Source organism: Bacillus rossius, chromosome 11, assembly GCF_032445375.1.
Source record: "Bacillus rossius redtenbacheri isolate Brsri chromosome 11, Brsri_v3, whole genome shotgun sequence".
Lineage (NCBI taxonomy): Eukaryota > Metazoa > Arthropoda > Insecta > Phasmatodea > Bacillidae > Bacillus > Bacillus rossius.
This window is the reverse complement of record NC_086338.1, coordinates 27,391,251-27,409,148: the sequence shown is the minus strand read 5'-3', so window position 1 is coordinate 27,409,148 and position 17,898 is coordinate 27,391,251. Positions and strand designations below refer to the sequence as shown.

The window sequence follows — 17,898 nt, the reverse complement described above, 5'->3', positions numbered from 1 at the left end:
GCAGTTACGATAGTCAAAACTTTGAAGGAACAGGTCTGGAAACTTTTTGGACCCCCTTGTATTTTAGTTTCCGATAATGCGGCTTATTTTAGGTCCACCATGTACAAAGACATGTGCTTTGAGTGGGCGATCAAGCCTGTATTTAGTACGCCTTATTTCCCGCAGGGCAACCAGTCAGAAAGGGTCAATAAGGTGTTAAAGGGGATTTTGACGTCTTTTTATCGTGTCGATCAGACCGTGTGGGATGAGGATTTGGACTTTATTAACGTGGGTTTGAACTCCGCCTTCCATTCTGCCTCCGGACATCCCCCCTCGGTCCCCTTCCTGGGGAGGGAACTTTCCCACCCCTTACTCAACCAGTGGGGACTGCCGCCGCTGGATAGTTCTTTGAATGTTTCTGAGTTGGAACGTGTTCTTGATGACGTAACTTGTAACCTTGCGAAGACACGTAAAACTGTTATTGCTAGATACAACGCAAACAGAAGTCCGCATAACTTTGAGACAGGAGACACTGTTTTGTGTAGATCTTTTGTTTTGCCTTCCTTAAGTGATAAGATTAATGTCAAGCTTTTGCCACCTTTCAGCGGTCCCTTTGTCATTAAGCGTTTTCTATCTTCAAATACTGTTTTGCTTCAAGACAATAAGTGTAAACAAAAATTTAAAAAGGCACATGTGTCACAATTAAAAAAATTTGTAAAGTAGAGCATGACGCCCTTTGCCTGGCAGGTCGCCTTGCTCCTCTGTGATTAGTGTTTGTTAAGTGATAGGTGCTTTCGTGATTGGCCGTGGGTGTCGTTTGCTGCCGGCGAGGCTTTGTTTTTTTCATTCAGCTGTGAGCGCGCCGTGCCTTCCCTTTCCATTCTCCTGGGCTGTGCATGGAGGCGCCTCGTCGGCGGTGATCATCTGCTCGCTGCCTCGTTCGTCATCGAGGTCGTCGCTTCCTCTTCGTCTTGCTCCCCCCCCCCCCCCCCCCCCCCTGCTGCCTGCCTGCCACGCACGTTGCTGGGAGACGTCGCCTTCGCATCTGAGGTGGCTTCCCGAGACCTGACCAGCCTAGGTTGAGGCCGCTCTCGTCGATCTGAGCGTGAATGTCGTCATCCTGACTCCGCCACCTCGCTCTTCTGATGCTGAAGGGCTACCCTGGCTCGTCGTGCTGGAGACTCCATCCGATTCGCAGTGTGGCATCCTACGGGAGGCGATCCTGGTTTTCGCTCCATGGTTGGAGCTATCTGCGCTCGGCTGCCCGGGCGGCTGATCTCCGCCGCTGAATAGCTTGCGGCCGCGCGTCGCATCTCCCTGAAGTGGCCGCATGCCGCCGTCGCCGAACGTCTCTGCGCTCGTCCTGACCTCTGAAGACGTCGGAATCCCGAAGAAGAGGCCTACCACTTTTGGTTTAGTTTTTTTCGACTCTGGGTAGCAGCAGTTTAGGGGTGGGGAGTTGCAACGGGCTACATGGGCGCCCGTGCACACTGCCTTCCCTCCCTCTCACTCCCTCCATCCCCTAACCCCTTCCCTCCCCTCGCTTTCCCCTCCTGTCGTTTCTTCGGTGGTAGCTGACAACACTAGCGCCCTCTGAGCTTAGTTTATTTAAGGCCTTGCGCCCCCTGACTCTTCCTGTTTCGACGCTGGGACACCGACCGATCTACACCCCCCTTAAGGTACGGTTGACTTCATATTGAGTGATTGCGGAAGGGACGCGGTGGCCGCTCCCGAAATGTAACGTAAATGTTCTAATTCTCCTTTCTTGTCGTTTCGAAATTATTGTTTTGGCCGCCACCTTGTAAATTCCAATTAGTATTAGTACTTTCTGTGGTTTTTTCTCCCGTTGTCAACCGTGCCTCGTAAGATGTTTTCGTCATTTATCTTTGTTCATTTGGTGGTGTATCCCAGCGTTGGCAGCCAAGGTGATCAGGTTTAATTTGTTACGTTCCCTGTTCGTCATAAGTATTTATAGGGCAGAGTTGAATTTTATATATGATATACTGCATGTAAACTTTTGTTCAAGTCGACATCGTGTCGTGTAATAAGGGTCTTACCCCCCGTGTGTCTAATGGGACCGTGTATAAATCATGTATCGATAATTAGTGTGTTATAAATTGAACATGTGTAATTATCTTCTGCAATTGTCGATCGCCTTGAATTTACTATGTGAATAAATTTTGTTTTCATAACAGTCGTTCGGGAAACGTCTCGTTTGATGGTAATTTCACTATTGATTATTATTTCCTTGTTGTTAGTGCAAGGCAATCAGTTTACCACTCTGAGAAAACCCCTCCCAGAAGGGGCCTAAAGTGTTATAGAAATTATTCACTTCCACGCGGGTGCAATGTTTGTAGTGTTTTTTGTACTGATTTTGCGTTAATACTTTTACATGTTTATTTCTTTATTTTCCTTGTATGTAAATGTGATGTACAGTGACGTACATAGAGTCTGAGCACTGAAGCTGTCACATCTAGCCAATTTTTTTTTTCTTTTGCATTCTACCCCAAGGTTGTATTTCTTTTACATTGTCATCGATGAGATTGTTTATTTAAGTAAGAGCTACGTGACTTCCAGACGGCAAACTGGTTTCTTTTATGTGTTTTTCTAAAATAGGAGCTAGGTCAAGCTAGCCAACGAGCGGCGCAAAAGTTATTGTCCTCTGAGCCAACGAGCCATGACCAGGTCCTCTGAGTGAAAAATCTCATGACCATTTTCGAGTGTTCTTTGGGTTACATTCCTACCACTCATTTTTGGACGGCCTATGTTCAAACCCCCTCTCAGGCAGTGCGAAACCTATCAGCAGTCATGGAAGATCTGACCGCTCCATTATAATTTATCCCTTTTTGATTTATATTTGTTGGTTTATTGCATTTTTCATTTCTTTAAATAATTTAAATTAGAGTGCGAAGAATCGTTAATTTATCGTTTTGTTTGCAGAAATCTTTTAAATAATAAATATTAGTTAATTATATTAAACATCAGAGTGGTATTCGCTGAAATTTCTTAATTTATCGAATATTTAATATTTTTTTAAATTCATGCTTTCCTACGGATCGTTGATCTTTTGGGGTTTTCATCCCCAAATATTTAAAATTCCACCAAGGGAAATCCACCCATAGGTCCTGTGTCACTCTGGGTCTGAGGCTCTGTTTCGCCTTCGGGCAAGCAGGAAATTTGACTGTCTTCTCCATCGCCTGACTGTGCAGGGCTGAGTCCCAATGCCTTCGGCTTCTTATGGAAAGACTATTGTACAGGGGTTTACATTCCCACTTTCATTATTTTCAGGGGTACACAAATCCCCATCTTTCATAACTGGCACCCGACGGACCAAGTTCCGGTTCCGGCCCAGTGTTTTAGGCCCGCCTCACAGCGCCCATGTTTAGAATATTTGTCACGTGACACCATTCCCAACATCTGAGATCAACTTTCCTCATGACATAATTCACCGTAAGGGTGATTTAGACAATTATAATACACCTTCGATTTGATCAACATAATTTTTTTGTAAGTAGTAGGATACAGGCGAACCTGGTACTAGTTTTACTGAGCAGTGTAAGTGTTTTTTTTTTATTTTCCCTATATGCTCCGCATTCAAGCGGGGGAGTATGTGCCGTTAATTAGTAATTTCGACACAATATATTTTAAATTTTTATTATGATTTTAAATTTTTTTGTGTGGAAATTTGATTTGCTCTACTATAGTGTGATTTTACTTTGTTAGTCTGGTGTACTCCTCTGAGTTAAACTTTGTCTCAGTGCTCTGAAGCCCCTTTCCCATCGGCATATCGGATATTTTGCTGGCCTAATCCCTGACTGGCAGACAGCTTACCATTTCCCCCGCCTTCAGTCACGCCTCAAGCCTGTAATATCATTTCTCTTCGTGACCCTAACTGCATAGACAAGCCTGTAGCTTGCAGGCGACCAGTTCTCAGAGACGAGCTGAGATTGGCCTTTTTCATCACGTGTTAGTGTTATGTTCGCTCCTCTGCAGCCACGACGGGACGTAGATTCCCAGCAGCGTTGCATTTTAACCTCACCCCCCCCCTTCTCAGTTCCAAGTAAGACCAATGACCGGTCGTAACCCCCTGGTCAACCGTGAGCATCCTCAAGGTCTCCTCGCAAAAAACGAGTGCGCCAAAACTGATCGCAAGAGCTACCTAGCGACCAAGTCGCGAACTTCTCCACTAGTCTACCCTCTAGGGCGCCAGAGAGCAGCACCTGCTTTCCCTTGAGTTATATTAACGCCGTGGGCGAGTCGATTGTTTTCAACTCAGACCCCTCCGACAGAGTTCTCTACTGTCGCCCAGTGATGCCAACTTCAAAACTCCTGCCAGAGTTTTTTTTCCGCCCACATTCGGGCAAGTTCGGAATCTTTCGGCGGCCCAGACCTCCCCTCCACCTGTAAGCGCCGGCGGCTACTTTTAATTATGAGACGCGGTTTGCCGCGACACAGATCAACTCGCGTCGCGTCTGCAGACAGATCTCCATCGAGTATCGGCGAATCGGCAGACTCTGCAAGACTTCATCCGACCGCTAACGACTATGTAGTCGCTTTGTATAAGGGATGCTATCCCTCAAGTCAATCCTAGTAGATTAGTCTGTCTGCATAGTTTAATTATTTGCCTTCGAAATTTTTTTTCTTTTAAATTTTATCATGACGAAATCATCCGCGTCCTGCCGCGCAATTCGCGAGCTCCAGACCCTGGCTGACTCCACGACTGCAGCGTGCTGGGCAACTCCCCTGTTTTGGTGAGTGATAATTCGCGACCCCCCCTTTTTTTCCCTTAAATTTTTTTGGGCATTTTCTGCCCCATAAACTGCCTGTATACAAGTTCTAATCAGTTTTGATTTGGACTTTTGCAGACAGGGTCGATGACAGGGAGAGACTGATTGCTCCCATCTCGTGGCCCCTCCCCTTCCTGTTCCGTGGGTCACATTAGAAGAAACGTTTCCACTACCCGACGTGATCGTTTGAAGACCTCGGGTGGTAATGTAAATTCAACATTTCCCCCTTACCTAGCTACGAACTATCTTAAGCGGATGACCAACCCACCAGCGACCAGTGTTTTCCTCAAGAACATGTAGAACGAATAGAACTAATTATCAATGTAATCATCGGATCCATCCAATTTTGGGTGTGAAACTCATAATGCAAATGTGTATATTTCAAACTAAGAATGTAAATTGTTTTAAATAGTCGCGGGCCGGCCCCCTTTTCGTCGTTCTTTTTTTAATCTTTGAAACTTGTTAAAACCTTTTGTATGTAAAATAATGGAAACAAGATAATTCATAAGGGCAAATAAAACAGGGAAACTATAGATCAAGTTAATCGTGTAGTTTTTTATTTATTAATTTTAACGATCCAGCAACTTCCTCCTTGCTTGTTACAGGAAGCTCCTAAATTTTGTTTGTTCCCCACCTCGTGTCGCCTCTGGTAAATCAATTTATTTAACTTATTTTTTTTATCCAGCAAGTTTCCAAGGCTCGTTTTAATTAATTCAAAATAATTCAATTTTGAGGCACGAGGGGTGTTACAATGTGTCATATAAAGTTTGAGCCAGCAAGTTAGGTTGTCACCTTATAGTGTCACACAACGTTTTGAACAGTTTAACCGATTTGAGAGTGTACTGTTATAGTAGCGCCTAACTTAGGAATTTGCTATCTAGTAGTACCACTCTTGTCTCGTGTTATAGTTTTAAAAATGAGAATTGGTATTGCCTCTTTATCAAAATGCTCTTTATTTTCTTATGATCGCATCAAAAACTAACTTCACCTGAAACAATGCCTTTAAATTCACGTAATAGGCTTTGTACTCACCTTATTCCACATGAAAATAGCCTTCAAAAGATAAACAACGCCATGCCCGTTCTGTAGTTCACTGCATGGAACGGAACGTAATACAAAGTCTCGTGGGCAAATTAAAAAGGAGCAAAACACGAACAAATGGCCTGGGTTCGCTAGTGAACAAACGAGTGCCTGGATTGGCCAGAAGTTATAGTGGGTGGTTGTAACAGCCTATTGCAACGGACAATCGTAGACCAAGTAAAAAAAAAAACAGCCTTTTAGCGGAGTCGTTCGGTAGCGGTACGAGCGCATCAAAACAAAGCTTTGTTCGAATTATATGCAACTTTAAAGTTTCCAGAATTCGTAGAATTTTCCCTGACATTTCCCGGAATTCCCTGACCATTTTAATTTCCCTGACATTTCCCGGTTTTACCGGTTTTCTAGTCCTGTAGCAACCATGATTACACTTATTTTACAAAACACAGGATTCAAGTAAAGATAAAACAATCAGTTAAAATTTGTAATGTTTGACTTGATTAAGTGATTAGCCAAGTGGGCCTTATGTACAAAATCATTCAATAAAAATTATAAAATAACCATACATAATATTAATACTGAGCATTCATAAAAGCAAAGAGTGCCTTCTTTTGTTTTTGTTTTTTAAGTAACAAACTTTATCCAATAAAACATATAGTCCACAAAATAAAAATAAAAAAAATTATAAGCCAAATTTAGGATTCCAATGTTTTAAAGCTTTGCAACAAATGCAAAGCTTCACATAAGACGTGAAGCTTTGCATCACAAATGAAGCTTCAAACAAAACAAATAGCAAATATTCTGGTGAAGTTATATTGAATATTAAAAAGAGCTTTGATTGATTCGCTTAGCCAAAGCTTCACACAGGCCTAGCATTCATTTAAATGCGCCAAAACAGCCTTATTGATGAATAAACAGTATCGGCAAAATATCGGCCACTGATAAAGGCTGGGCTACATTCACAACATCATGCGCATACATCACAGTTATGGGAGTTGAATGTACACAAATACATAGCGGCTCCCACATAGGAAAACAGCACAGGCACAGCAAAATATTAGTGCTAAAGAGTAACTAACGTTTGTTTTGGCATGTACAATTCAAAAATGAGTGGAATTAATTTTAATAAGTACTTATTTGCAAGGCAATGCTTTGTAGTAAATTACCATCATTAAAAACAAAATAGTGAAATTAAATACTTGGATATAGATGAACTACTGTTTTAATAAATACCGTATTTACCTGCAAAGGGTCACCCCTGTGTATGGGTCACAATTATATTTTGGGCACAAAAATCTAACCTTTTCGCCATAAGGATTGCCCTCGAATATGAGTCACACCATATGTGTCTCAAGTAGATACAAGTTAAGACTTTATGGCCCGTGTATCAGCTTATTGCCGCATAAGAAACACAGCAATGGTTCTTCATATTTTTCCTTTTCATCTTTTATGGCCCAAGAATACTATTTTTTTTACTTGTGTTTTTTTGTACTGTATTTTTTTTTTAATCTGTCTTGCCCCAAGACATAAAATATGGCACCTGCTCAATTTTTTTGTCAGTCCCTTAAATAAAAATAAGCACGCCATTTACAGTAGTTTTGTCATGGAATGTTGCAGCAGAAAGCATGGGAAATCTTAGGCTAAAAAAAAAATAAATGTTTGAATACAGTTGGGTCAGAAAAACCTGTCACAATTGGCACGATGATTGTGTACGGTGCCAGTTCAAGGAAATTTACAATGAGAGAGGGAGGAATAACTGCTTGCAGCATGGCCACACGCACACTCTCACACCCCCCTTTCTCTTTATAGTCTCTGGCTGTTTTATTTTTAGATTTTCCCCTCTTGACAGGCGCCAGCCCGGTGGCAGACAGTCACGTCACTCACTGATGCCTGCCAGGTAGCCGCCCAACAGGCTGCAGACGTAGCCTGACAACGCAGTTCATGGTGCTTTACATGCACTGCTGTAATATTTCAACTAAACAATTTATTCTTACTTGTAACATACTTATTAAAAAATAAAAACCAACACAGGAGCATTATTTACACACATACTCAGGACACACTGCAATTATAAATTAGCATAAGAATCGCACTACACTTTTTTTAATTAAAAATCAGCATAACATATGCGACCCATATGCGGATAAATACACTTATTAAAAACCAACACTGAGTTATTTAAGCACATATTCAACTGCACAATGAAATGTTAATCTTTTTTATACCTAAAATGAAAAAAAAAAAAAATCTGCATAAGGGTCTCAGTACGTGTTGTTAAACAAATAAAAATTGATACATGTGCTACTCATATGTGGGTAAATATGGTAATACGTGACAAAATTCAAATGTTTGAAACTTAAAGTTTGAGAGAAGTTATTGCGGGAAAAAATCAGTTGAAATATTTTGAACTTGTAATTCTGGGCTGTGCTTATGTAACTGTGCTATTTACATGCTATATCCATCACAAATGTAACATAAGCTTGAGTCTACAATATTGTGAACTAAAACTTACAATAAATCACCCAGAAGTTAGAAAAAAAAACCACCATTTTGAGTCTTTATTCAATGCTAATAAAGGTAAGATATGAAGTACTGAAGTGAGGGGTAATTATTTATTTTTTACATTGTTTTTGTAATATTAAATTCTCAGCAAATACTTTGATTTAGTATAAAAAAAAAAAAACTGAAATTAAGATTTTTATATGAGTACATCACTTCAGGTATGCTGTTTGATGATCAGTATAGGCATCTGTTTTCAACCGGTAAAACTACACAATCAGTATTTTTTGAATTCAATGATCTTTTTATTTGTGTAACTCTCTTGATAACTGTACATGCAGTAAACCAACTACAGTTTACACTATGAAGAATATCTCTAAACACAAAAATGTATTTTAAAAAAAAATTATTACGAAAGTAGTCAGCAATTACCTTAAATGAAAGTTCGTACTGCTCTCCGCCCCAAATCTCCAGGCCTACATCGTAACCTCCCAGCTCCCAAAAGAACTTCGCGCTGATGGCGAACAGTCCACCTGCCATGACAGGGCTCCTTCAATTAGAAAGCACAAAATGCTGAATTGGTAACTTGTGCAACTAAAAAAAAAGGAAAGTTTAAAAGCGACACTACCATGAAAACAGAGGTAAATTCAGTACATACATTCAGGGACATATGCAATTGGGATACAAGGGTCCTCCCCACTAATCATACGAAATCCTAAAAATCTATCAATTTTACCAACAAATGGAAAGAATTTGAAAGCAAACAGCAGGTAAAATTTTGCATTCCCTAAACCCCCCCCCCCCCCCTCCCTCCAGCAAATCAAATTCTGTTTATGCTCCTGGACACAAATTAGTTACCTACATAGTTAACACAATTAAATATGCAGAAAGCCTACCTACAGCGGAACCTCAATGACACAAATCTGAAGGGACTATAATTTTGTCACTTTGCAATCAACGATGTTCATATTTACCAAACTATTGCAAAATTAAATCAAAATTTTTTACATCATTTTCTAAATCAAACTCATATAAAGTTAGAAATATTTTTCTCACAAAAAAATTATGCTCCAAGATAACTTGTACACAATTTTATACAGCACCAAATATACTTTTTTTTAATGGGAATTGTAAAATACAATTTTAGGATGGCTACACCTGTGGCTCAGAAAACATATTTTGTACAGTATTACTTTTTAAAGCCTACCTATCAAATGACTCATCATTTTGGTAATATAATTTATAAATATTTTTTTCTAACCTATACTAAATAAAACCAATGATATGAGTATTACATATTTTAGTTGAAACTTAACATTTTTTCTTTAAATTATTCGGGAATATTTGTATGAACTATCCTTTACTTTACTCCATAAAAATTGTTTACACTTGGAACAAAAACAACTTTGTATTACATAATAACCATACTTTTGTATTAAACAAATTACTTAGCACTATAACACCTACGTAATTTTTCGGGAGTGTGAATATACTTTGTAATAATGAGAGTTTCGTATTAATCAAGTTTTTATTGATGAGGTGTCACTATTTAGAGCAATGGTGTCCTAATTTTTGCCTACGGGATCACGAAATAACATTTTCCCAAGTTTTTATGCAGTATTACAACCTGATATTTGCAAAAAGGCTCCAGCCTGTAACTTACTTTACATAGGCAACTGTGACACTGTTACACTCAGGGTTGCCAGACGTACGACTATAGTCGTACATGTACGACTATTTCGTAGTTCGGTACGATGTACGTCTGAACATAGGGTCGTACACCTATTTGAACGACTATTTTGAAATTTTGGTGGTTAAGATGTTATGGTTAAATATTTTGGTCTCATAAACACAATATATGCAGTTCTAAAGAAGCCAAAATCGAAAATTGTAATGAAATCGATCTGAATGTTAATCCAATTCAAGAAACAATCGATAGCTTCATTATAATAGTTGAGAGGAATGACAACAGAATGCACATAAATCAATATCATATTGGATACATTATTAAAATATGTGTGATATTCTGTAAGTACCTATCATCTTTGGAACAGTACGAACAATTTAAGAATTTAACAGTTGTTTACATTGTTTGGTAAATATGAGTGACGCAGAAGATGGGCTAAGTTCGCCACCAAAAAAGGTGTGTATTCAGCAAAGTGCAGGTAAACACAGGGCTCAAAAATTTAGAAAAGAGTGGTTGTCTGAAACAGAATTTAAAGAGTGGCTGTTACCTGTACATGGAGACGAATACAAGGCTAAGTGTAAATTTTGTGGGATAACACTTGTTACCGAAATAAGTAACTTAAAGCGGCATGCAACCGGTGGGAAACATACAGCACTTAGAATGTCTGCTACTGTTAGACAAACATCGATTTCTAGATTTATTGCAGCACCTAAAGTTGATTTAGACAAAGAAGTTGCATCTGCTGAAATAAAACTTTCGGCATTCATTGCGGAGCACAATGTTGCTTTTTCTGTTGCAGACCATCTCACAGCTGTCATAAAAGATATCTTTTCTGACCATAAAATTGCACAGAAATTGACTCTTAAACGAACAAAAACATGCAGTATTGTAAATAATGTAATAGCTGCCGATCATAAGGAGAAGTTGGCGAATAAATTAAAGAACACCAAATTCAGCATCCTTACAGATGAATCAACAGACATAGGGACAATAAAAATGTCGTGCATAGTGGTAAGGTACCATGATTTCCAGTCTGGAAGGATAGAGAGCAAATTCTGGGAACTAAGAGAAATTTTTGACTCTTCAAATAAAGTTGTGTGCGCCAGTGCAGAAAACCTGTTTCGTGGCTTGGTTGCTTCAATCACAGAGTTTGGAATTCCGTTGGAAAATGTGATCGGATTTGGAGCAGATGGATGTAATGTGATGATGGGTGAACATAATTCAGTATCATCTCGTCTCAAAGAAGCTTGTCCTGGGATCGTGGTGGTTAAGTGCATTTGTCATTCGGCACATCTGTGTGCTAGTGAAGCATGTAAAGTGCTTCCTCGGTCTTGTGAAGATATGGCTCGTGAAATATACAATTTCTTGAAGAGCAGTGCTAAACGACAGAGTGAGCTGAAAGAGTTTCAAACATTTCTTGACATGGAACCTTTGAAAATGCTTCATCCCTCGCAGACCAGGTGGTTGTCTTTGGTGGCAGTTGTTCAACGCATTTTGGAGCAGTGGGATGCTTTGAAATTGTATTTTACAGACTGTTGGTTGTCACAGAGACTCTTAAGTGCAGAAAACATCTTCAATGCACTTCACGATCCTTTTTTGAAACTGTATTTCATGTTCCTTTCATGGGTTCTTCCGAAATTCACAAAATTCAACGAATTTTTCCAGACGAAGAATGTTGTTATTACAGAACTACATACCCAATTAAGAGATCTCTATACTGACATTCTCCTTAGTTTCATGAAAAGGGACTATGTCATGAAAACACCACTCGAGGAAGTCAATCCTGCCCTGGAGAAGTATCATCTTCCAGACACTGAGATGTATTTAGGAGTTAAAGTCCTGCAGCACATTGATAAACCAGAAATCACTTCCAAGCCCGATATTCGCTGTCATTTCTTTCACAGGTGTAGAACTTTCCTCACGGTGAGTTGAATCACTTGCAAGCCTCATTGTTATTTAATTTTAATTTTTGTAACTGAAATAATGATAAATGTTTGTCATAATTTTTCAGGTTGCTGCGCAAGAAATAAGAAAAAGATATAATATGAATGATCCGGTTCTGTCGAAACTTAGCTACCTGCAACCTAAAGCAGCTCTTTCACCAGTATTCAGGGTTAACTGCCCTTCCCTTCTTCCGCTAGTAAAAGTAGTCCCAAGAATTGTTTCTTGTGATGATGATGCAAGTTTACAGCGTCTTGATGATCAGTGGAGGGAGCTTCCATTTTCAAGGGCAAGGCTTCCAGAAGATATTGATGATGTAAACAGTCCTGACATTTTCTGGAATATGCTTCTGAAACCAAGCTGTGACACACAAGAAGCTCATTTCAAAGAATTGGCTACATTTGCACTTCATGTGCTTAGTCTCCCGCACTCTAATGCAGACTGTGAAAGAGTCTTCAGTCAGGTATGAAAATATATGCATCATAAATAACTATTTTGTTACCTACTGTTCTTATTTTAAAATTTGAGTTTTTGTTAACTGCAATATTGTTAGAAAAATATAGCATGTGTATTTACTTTACAGGTAAATCTAGTGAAAACCAAAGTACGAAATCGCCTCCTTCCAAAAACAGTGAACGGAGCTTTGCTTGCTTCCGAGTGTGTGAAGGAAAGTGGTACCTGTGCATTGTTTCGCCCTACAGCTGAAATGTTATCGCGCATGACATCAGCAAACTTGTATGCATCCAGTGCACCAGAAAACGATATTGTGGATATTCTCTTCGAAAAGGATGACTGAGTTGTTAAGAAATTTTTTTTTTTTTTTTTTAACTTAACATGTGTTAATTTTGGTGTAGTTTTTTTCCTTAGTGTAATTGTTTCCATGTAATTTTTTTCCTTCACGATTGTGTCATGCCAATAAAATACTACCAAAATGAATAGCAAAAAAATCGCCGGATAAAATAAAAGTTGGTACTCATTAACGTTTTATTTTAAAAATTATAGTATGTACGACTATTTGCTCCAATGTACGACTATTTCTAGTCTTCGGTACGACTTTTGGAATGTTGCAATCTGGCAACACTGGTTACACTAGTTGACAGAAACAAGAGTCAACAACTATGCCCTAAGCCCTGTTGAGCAAGAAAATGCAATATGGAAGCTGTACTACAAGCTGTGTCCTAAAACTTAAAATTGCAAGATAGCAAAGCCTCCTTTTGCATATAAGCACATGCAATAGACTCTAAATTTTGTTCTGTCCTACATAGTGGATCTCTTTATAGCATTAACCTCGAAACAAAAAGCTGTTTGGTAAGTCCCAGTCAAAACTGTGCCTAACACAAGGCATTTTTACCTCTACATTGTAAAAATAGGTATTTCTTCTCTTTCAGATGTAAACTCCTTTGAAACAAAGTGACATAAATATCAAATAATAATATTTTTTTTTTTAACATAGCCAAAATCTAATAATACGATAATACCTAATAAATTATGTCAAACAGTAAAACTTAAGAATTCACATTACAATTCACAAACAATTTCATAACATAAATAGATCACTGCAAACCTATGCCACAAATACAGAAGATTGCTGATAAAGTAATGGGAAGGTGAACAAGAAAAATACATGATCATGATCATTGATTTGACTCATTTCTTTAAGAAAATTATTTTCCACAGCATATTATGTGCAGAATGCAGAAACAATTTAATGGCAGTTGAGAGTTTGGCAAACATTTACTATGGACTGATTACTTCTATAAATTCTTTTATTTCAGAAGTCATTTGATGTAACAAATGCACTGCAATTTTTCTTAGTCACACCCATAATTTCACGTATTTTGTCCAGTAATAGTGGAAAATTTGATACCCTAAACTTTCTACCATGTTTTGTTCCACGCCTTTATAAAAATCACACAAAATTTCAGTCACCACAGAGCTTTTACGGTTACTATAAATATTTTCTGACAAACTTACATATCATTAGAGTTAAAACATAATAACATCACATGGAAGATTTATATCTCCGGCATTTTATCTTTAATATTCAGTATTTACTGCATTCAATAAATACCATATTGTGTATGATGGGGAAAATACATTTTTTTTTGCTTTCAGTCATTGTGGGTCCTCAATCAAACACCATGATTTACTCCTACTTAGTCACATTTAAAAGTTACAATAAAATTTCCATTTTTTTTCATTCACTCCCACCTGCTTTACAATTGGACGTAATCAAGAGGGAAACGGAATATAAACTGTAGAATCGAATCTCAAATGTGAGGAAGGAAACTGAAATATCAATCTCCACACTTCTGCAACTGACCTGAAACCAAATGTTTCGTATGCCTCCTTAATATCCTTAAATTTCAGTGGATTCTATTAAATAAAATCCTTACTAAACATGTTATAATTCAAGTTGCATAAAAATTACAAACTCTTTTTTTTTGTATTTTTTATTATTTTGTTTAATATACTGCAGCGAAGCAATGTTTCGCATATGCAATTTGTGTATGTTTCAGTGGTATTTAAATATTCACGTGCTCTTTGTGCCTGTGTTTCTTCTGTCATTGGTGAAGCAACAGATTTTTTAAATAATAATTGTTTCATGTATGGTAAACTATGAGAAAAAAAAAAATCTATTGATATGCATGTATATATGAAGGCATTTATTTCCTAAACGGGCTCCTTGAAAACTCCTTGATTTTTAATAACACAAAAAGGTATGAACCATGCACTAATATAATGTACATGCGAGGGGATGATACATTAATACAAGGAGACAAGATGCAAAATCCTTTCCCATCCTCCAGTACATCTTTCCAAAAGATGTTGCTCATTTAAATCTCCCCCCCCCCCCCAAAAGAATTTAGGAAACACTAAATGAAATTACTTAATATCTCATTGACCGCGAGGACATAAAAGACTTTGACACTCAACACAGGCCCGGGATGTTGGGAAAAAGAATTGGCCCTGGCATTCTACACACAACCCCCCCCGGCGAGATCAGGATGCACTAACGCAGAAACAAATGAGTGAAGTTACTTGAATGGCTCCGTGGGATTCTCCAGGTCCGAAGGCAGCAGCGGCAGTCTCTTGTAGAAGAACTCCCAGTCGAATGCTCCCCTGGCTCCTTCGTCCTGCGCTCGGTACTCAAACGTTTCGTAAGCGACTACGTCGATGAACGGGCACACGCATGTTCGATAATCCTCGGCGATTGGATCTACATAGTGACAAACAAAATAGTGACAGTTGATAAGTGAGAGAACTGCAAACTGACATTCCCTACAACAGGAAACAGGTAAATATTTTTTTATAACAAATTTGGAAGTAAATATGTATTTCTGGCCTCAGTAAAGGGAAAGATGAAATTTGATATGAGTGAATAACTCACAATATACAAAGAATAATTTTGTGAAAATTTTATTCAATATCTACGACCTATGAGTATGTAGAATAATGATAGTATATTATCTTAGTTAAATTAAAATTATAAAGCTAACAAGCTAAACTGAATAAGCTTATGACTTAAATACTCATGACTTTTCAATTATGCATAAAGTAAGTGGTTAAGGCTTATTATGCAAGAGTAGATACATGAATTTTAAACCACTTTACTACTGAACAGCATAACCCTATAGTCTGAGTAATACTCTCAGATCAACATCATTGGTTGATTAATTGATAATCATGCACAAGAAATAACTGTTTTAACATAAAATAATTTTGACAAATGTTTATAATGTTAATACTTATAGATTCTAAGTCATTTATGATTATATAAAGTACACATTTATTTTTAACTAAATAAAACTGGTACTCGAGGGTAGGAACATAACATGAGACACAGATGTTATCTGACTGACCGACCTTTGCCAGTCCTCGGCTTGTAACCCTAGTTTCACACAACAATAAAACCCCGTTGTTCTGACCCCTCACGGTACCCCACGAATAGGGTCGTAATAGGGGAGCAGATTTGTAATAAACATTTTGGACCATATGACACACCTCCGACCCCTATACATCACAAAATGCAATTTTTCACATTAGGTCCGTATTCAGTCGTCTCTGGCACGAAATTGACAAGTGTTCAAAACTAAAATATAAACTTATTTTAATAGCAGACGTCTTCCATACAGAAAGATTCATGGCAATTGAAATGCAATACTTCTTAAAGCTACGGACGATGATTTCTGAAATTATCCTTCGCCAGGCTGTAGAAATCCATGTTGCAAGTTGAAGAACTGATGGTTTCATAATTTTCCCAGTCGGTGTCAGAGAATAGCCAGCCAATCGCTATACTGTTGCCAAAGGTGGTCCTTAAATGGCTTGTTTATGGACTCATCGATAACTTATAGCTGGCATGTCATTTCAGCTGGTAAAACAACCAAGAATGTGTTAAAATTATTTATCATAGGTTTAACCTCAGGTGTCAGATGTCCCAGAAACACATCAAGGACCAATATATCCCTCCTCTTCTTCAGAAGTGTACCCGGGCACCGATTCCACACCAGTTGTAACCAGTCATGCAGTTATGACTGCATTAAATTTCTTGTCATCTAGACTTTTTCTTGACAACGAATGATTATGTCTTGCGGAAATGCTTCTTTGGGAAGCATTTTCCTTTTTAAGATGATGAATGGTGGCAGTTCCCTGCCGTCTGCCAAAACAGGTAACATCACAGTGGCTAGCAGCTTCTCATTTCCAGTCGTGCGCAGGGTGACAGTCTTAACACCTTTCGTTTCAATGGTACTGTTGCTGAGCATGTCGAAATACACTGCCATTTCATCAGCGTTTCCGATTTGCCTGTACAAATAATCGTGTTGTTTACGCAAACCAATCATATAGCGCTGAAATCTAAACAATTTCCCTTGGAAATCTTTCAGCAGTTTTTGTGCTACTTTTGTTCTGCACCGTGAACAAAAACCGCCACGGCGCATCATTCTTACGCACCAACCAGTTTTTGCCTTGAAGCTAGTCTGCGGAATGTTAAATTCATGAGCAACATCTTGGGTTTTTAATTTTGTTACGTCTCGTGAAATTGGAATTCCGTCTCCTCTCTTCTCTTTGATGAAATTTACTACGCAGGTTTTACTTGAATCATTGGCATTCTTGAGACGAAGCAAATCTGCCCTCCAATTATGCACATTGTTTTCGGTAAAATCATATTTATGAGCAGCTTGAGAGTTGTTGGTTTGAATTTTGTGATTTGCTACTATAATCTTAAAGTTAGCATCGTAACTTTGTCTCAGTCCTTTTGACATTTTAAATTGTGAACTCCCACGCCTCTCTACAGTATCCATTTTATAAAAACATTTTCATTTTCCTACAATGCAAAACAAAGCGACCAAACAAACAACAATCACTTCTAATACTGACCCAAGCGCTGACTATTAGCGCTGTTACTTCATGTTTTGTCTGAATCGCTGGGGCCGGCTGTGACCTTGACACAGTTGACTCACCTCGCAGTTTCAAAACATTTTTCCAGCAGCAAAGATGAGGTTTGTGATTATACTGCAACCCTCACTTTACGTTTCAGCATTTTTGATAAAAATCATTGCATTATACTCAGGTAAATATGGAGTATACAGATTAGACTTACAGTGAAACTCTGTTTAGATAACAATAGATTAATAAATTTTTATTCCAAAAATTAATTCTCACTTGCATAAATGGCTGAATAAAAACATAAAAATAAAATTAAAAATTAAGGTTGTTTAAAAACATTTCCTTCCGAAAGAGAATTTATACATCAAACACACATTCTAAATTTTCCTTTAATCCCACTTTTAGTGGACACCATATTACTAGTAAATAAATATTATGAAACAAAAATAAATTTGGTATCTCTTTTAAATAAACTGGCAACAAAAAACTGTGATCCGAACGTGATAAGTAACCTACGCAGATAACTATCGTCATCGTAGTACACACTGACCACAAAAACATGTGGGCTATCAAATATAGTTTACT

The 17,898-nt window shown here is 38.2% G+C and overlaps 1 protein-coding gene across 3 annotated transcripts in view; it reads right to left on the bottom strand.

The window, feature by feature from the left end:
* The window catches only part of LOC134536724 (putative polypeptide N-acetylgalactosaminyltransferase 10), a 93,327-nt gene that overhangs the window by 66,571 nt on the left and 8,858 nt on the right, over nt 1-17,898 (bottom strand). For all 3 annotated transcript variants that reach the window (XR_010075854.1, XM_063376604.1, XM_063376605.1), the window contains 2 exons: nt 14,971-15,148; nt 8,733-8,850 (listed from right to left, as the gene is read on the bottom strand). Coding sequence is in view for 2 of the 3 variants with exons in the window: in XM_063376604.1 (XP_063232674.1) it covers nt 8,733-8,850; nt 14,971-15,148 (296 nt within the window). In the remaining variant the exon portion in view is untranslated. The remainder of the gene's footprint in view (nt 1-8,732; nt 8,851-14,970; nt 15,149-17,898) is intronic.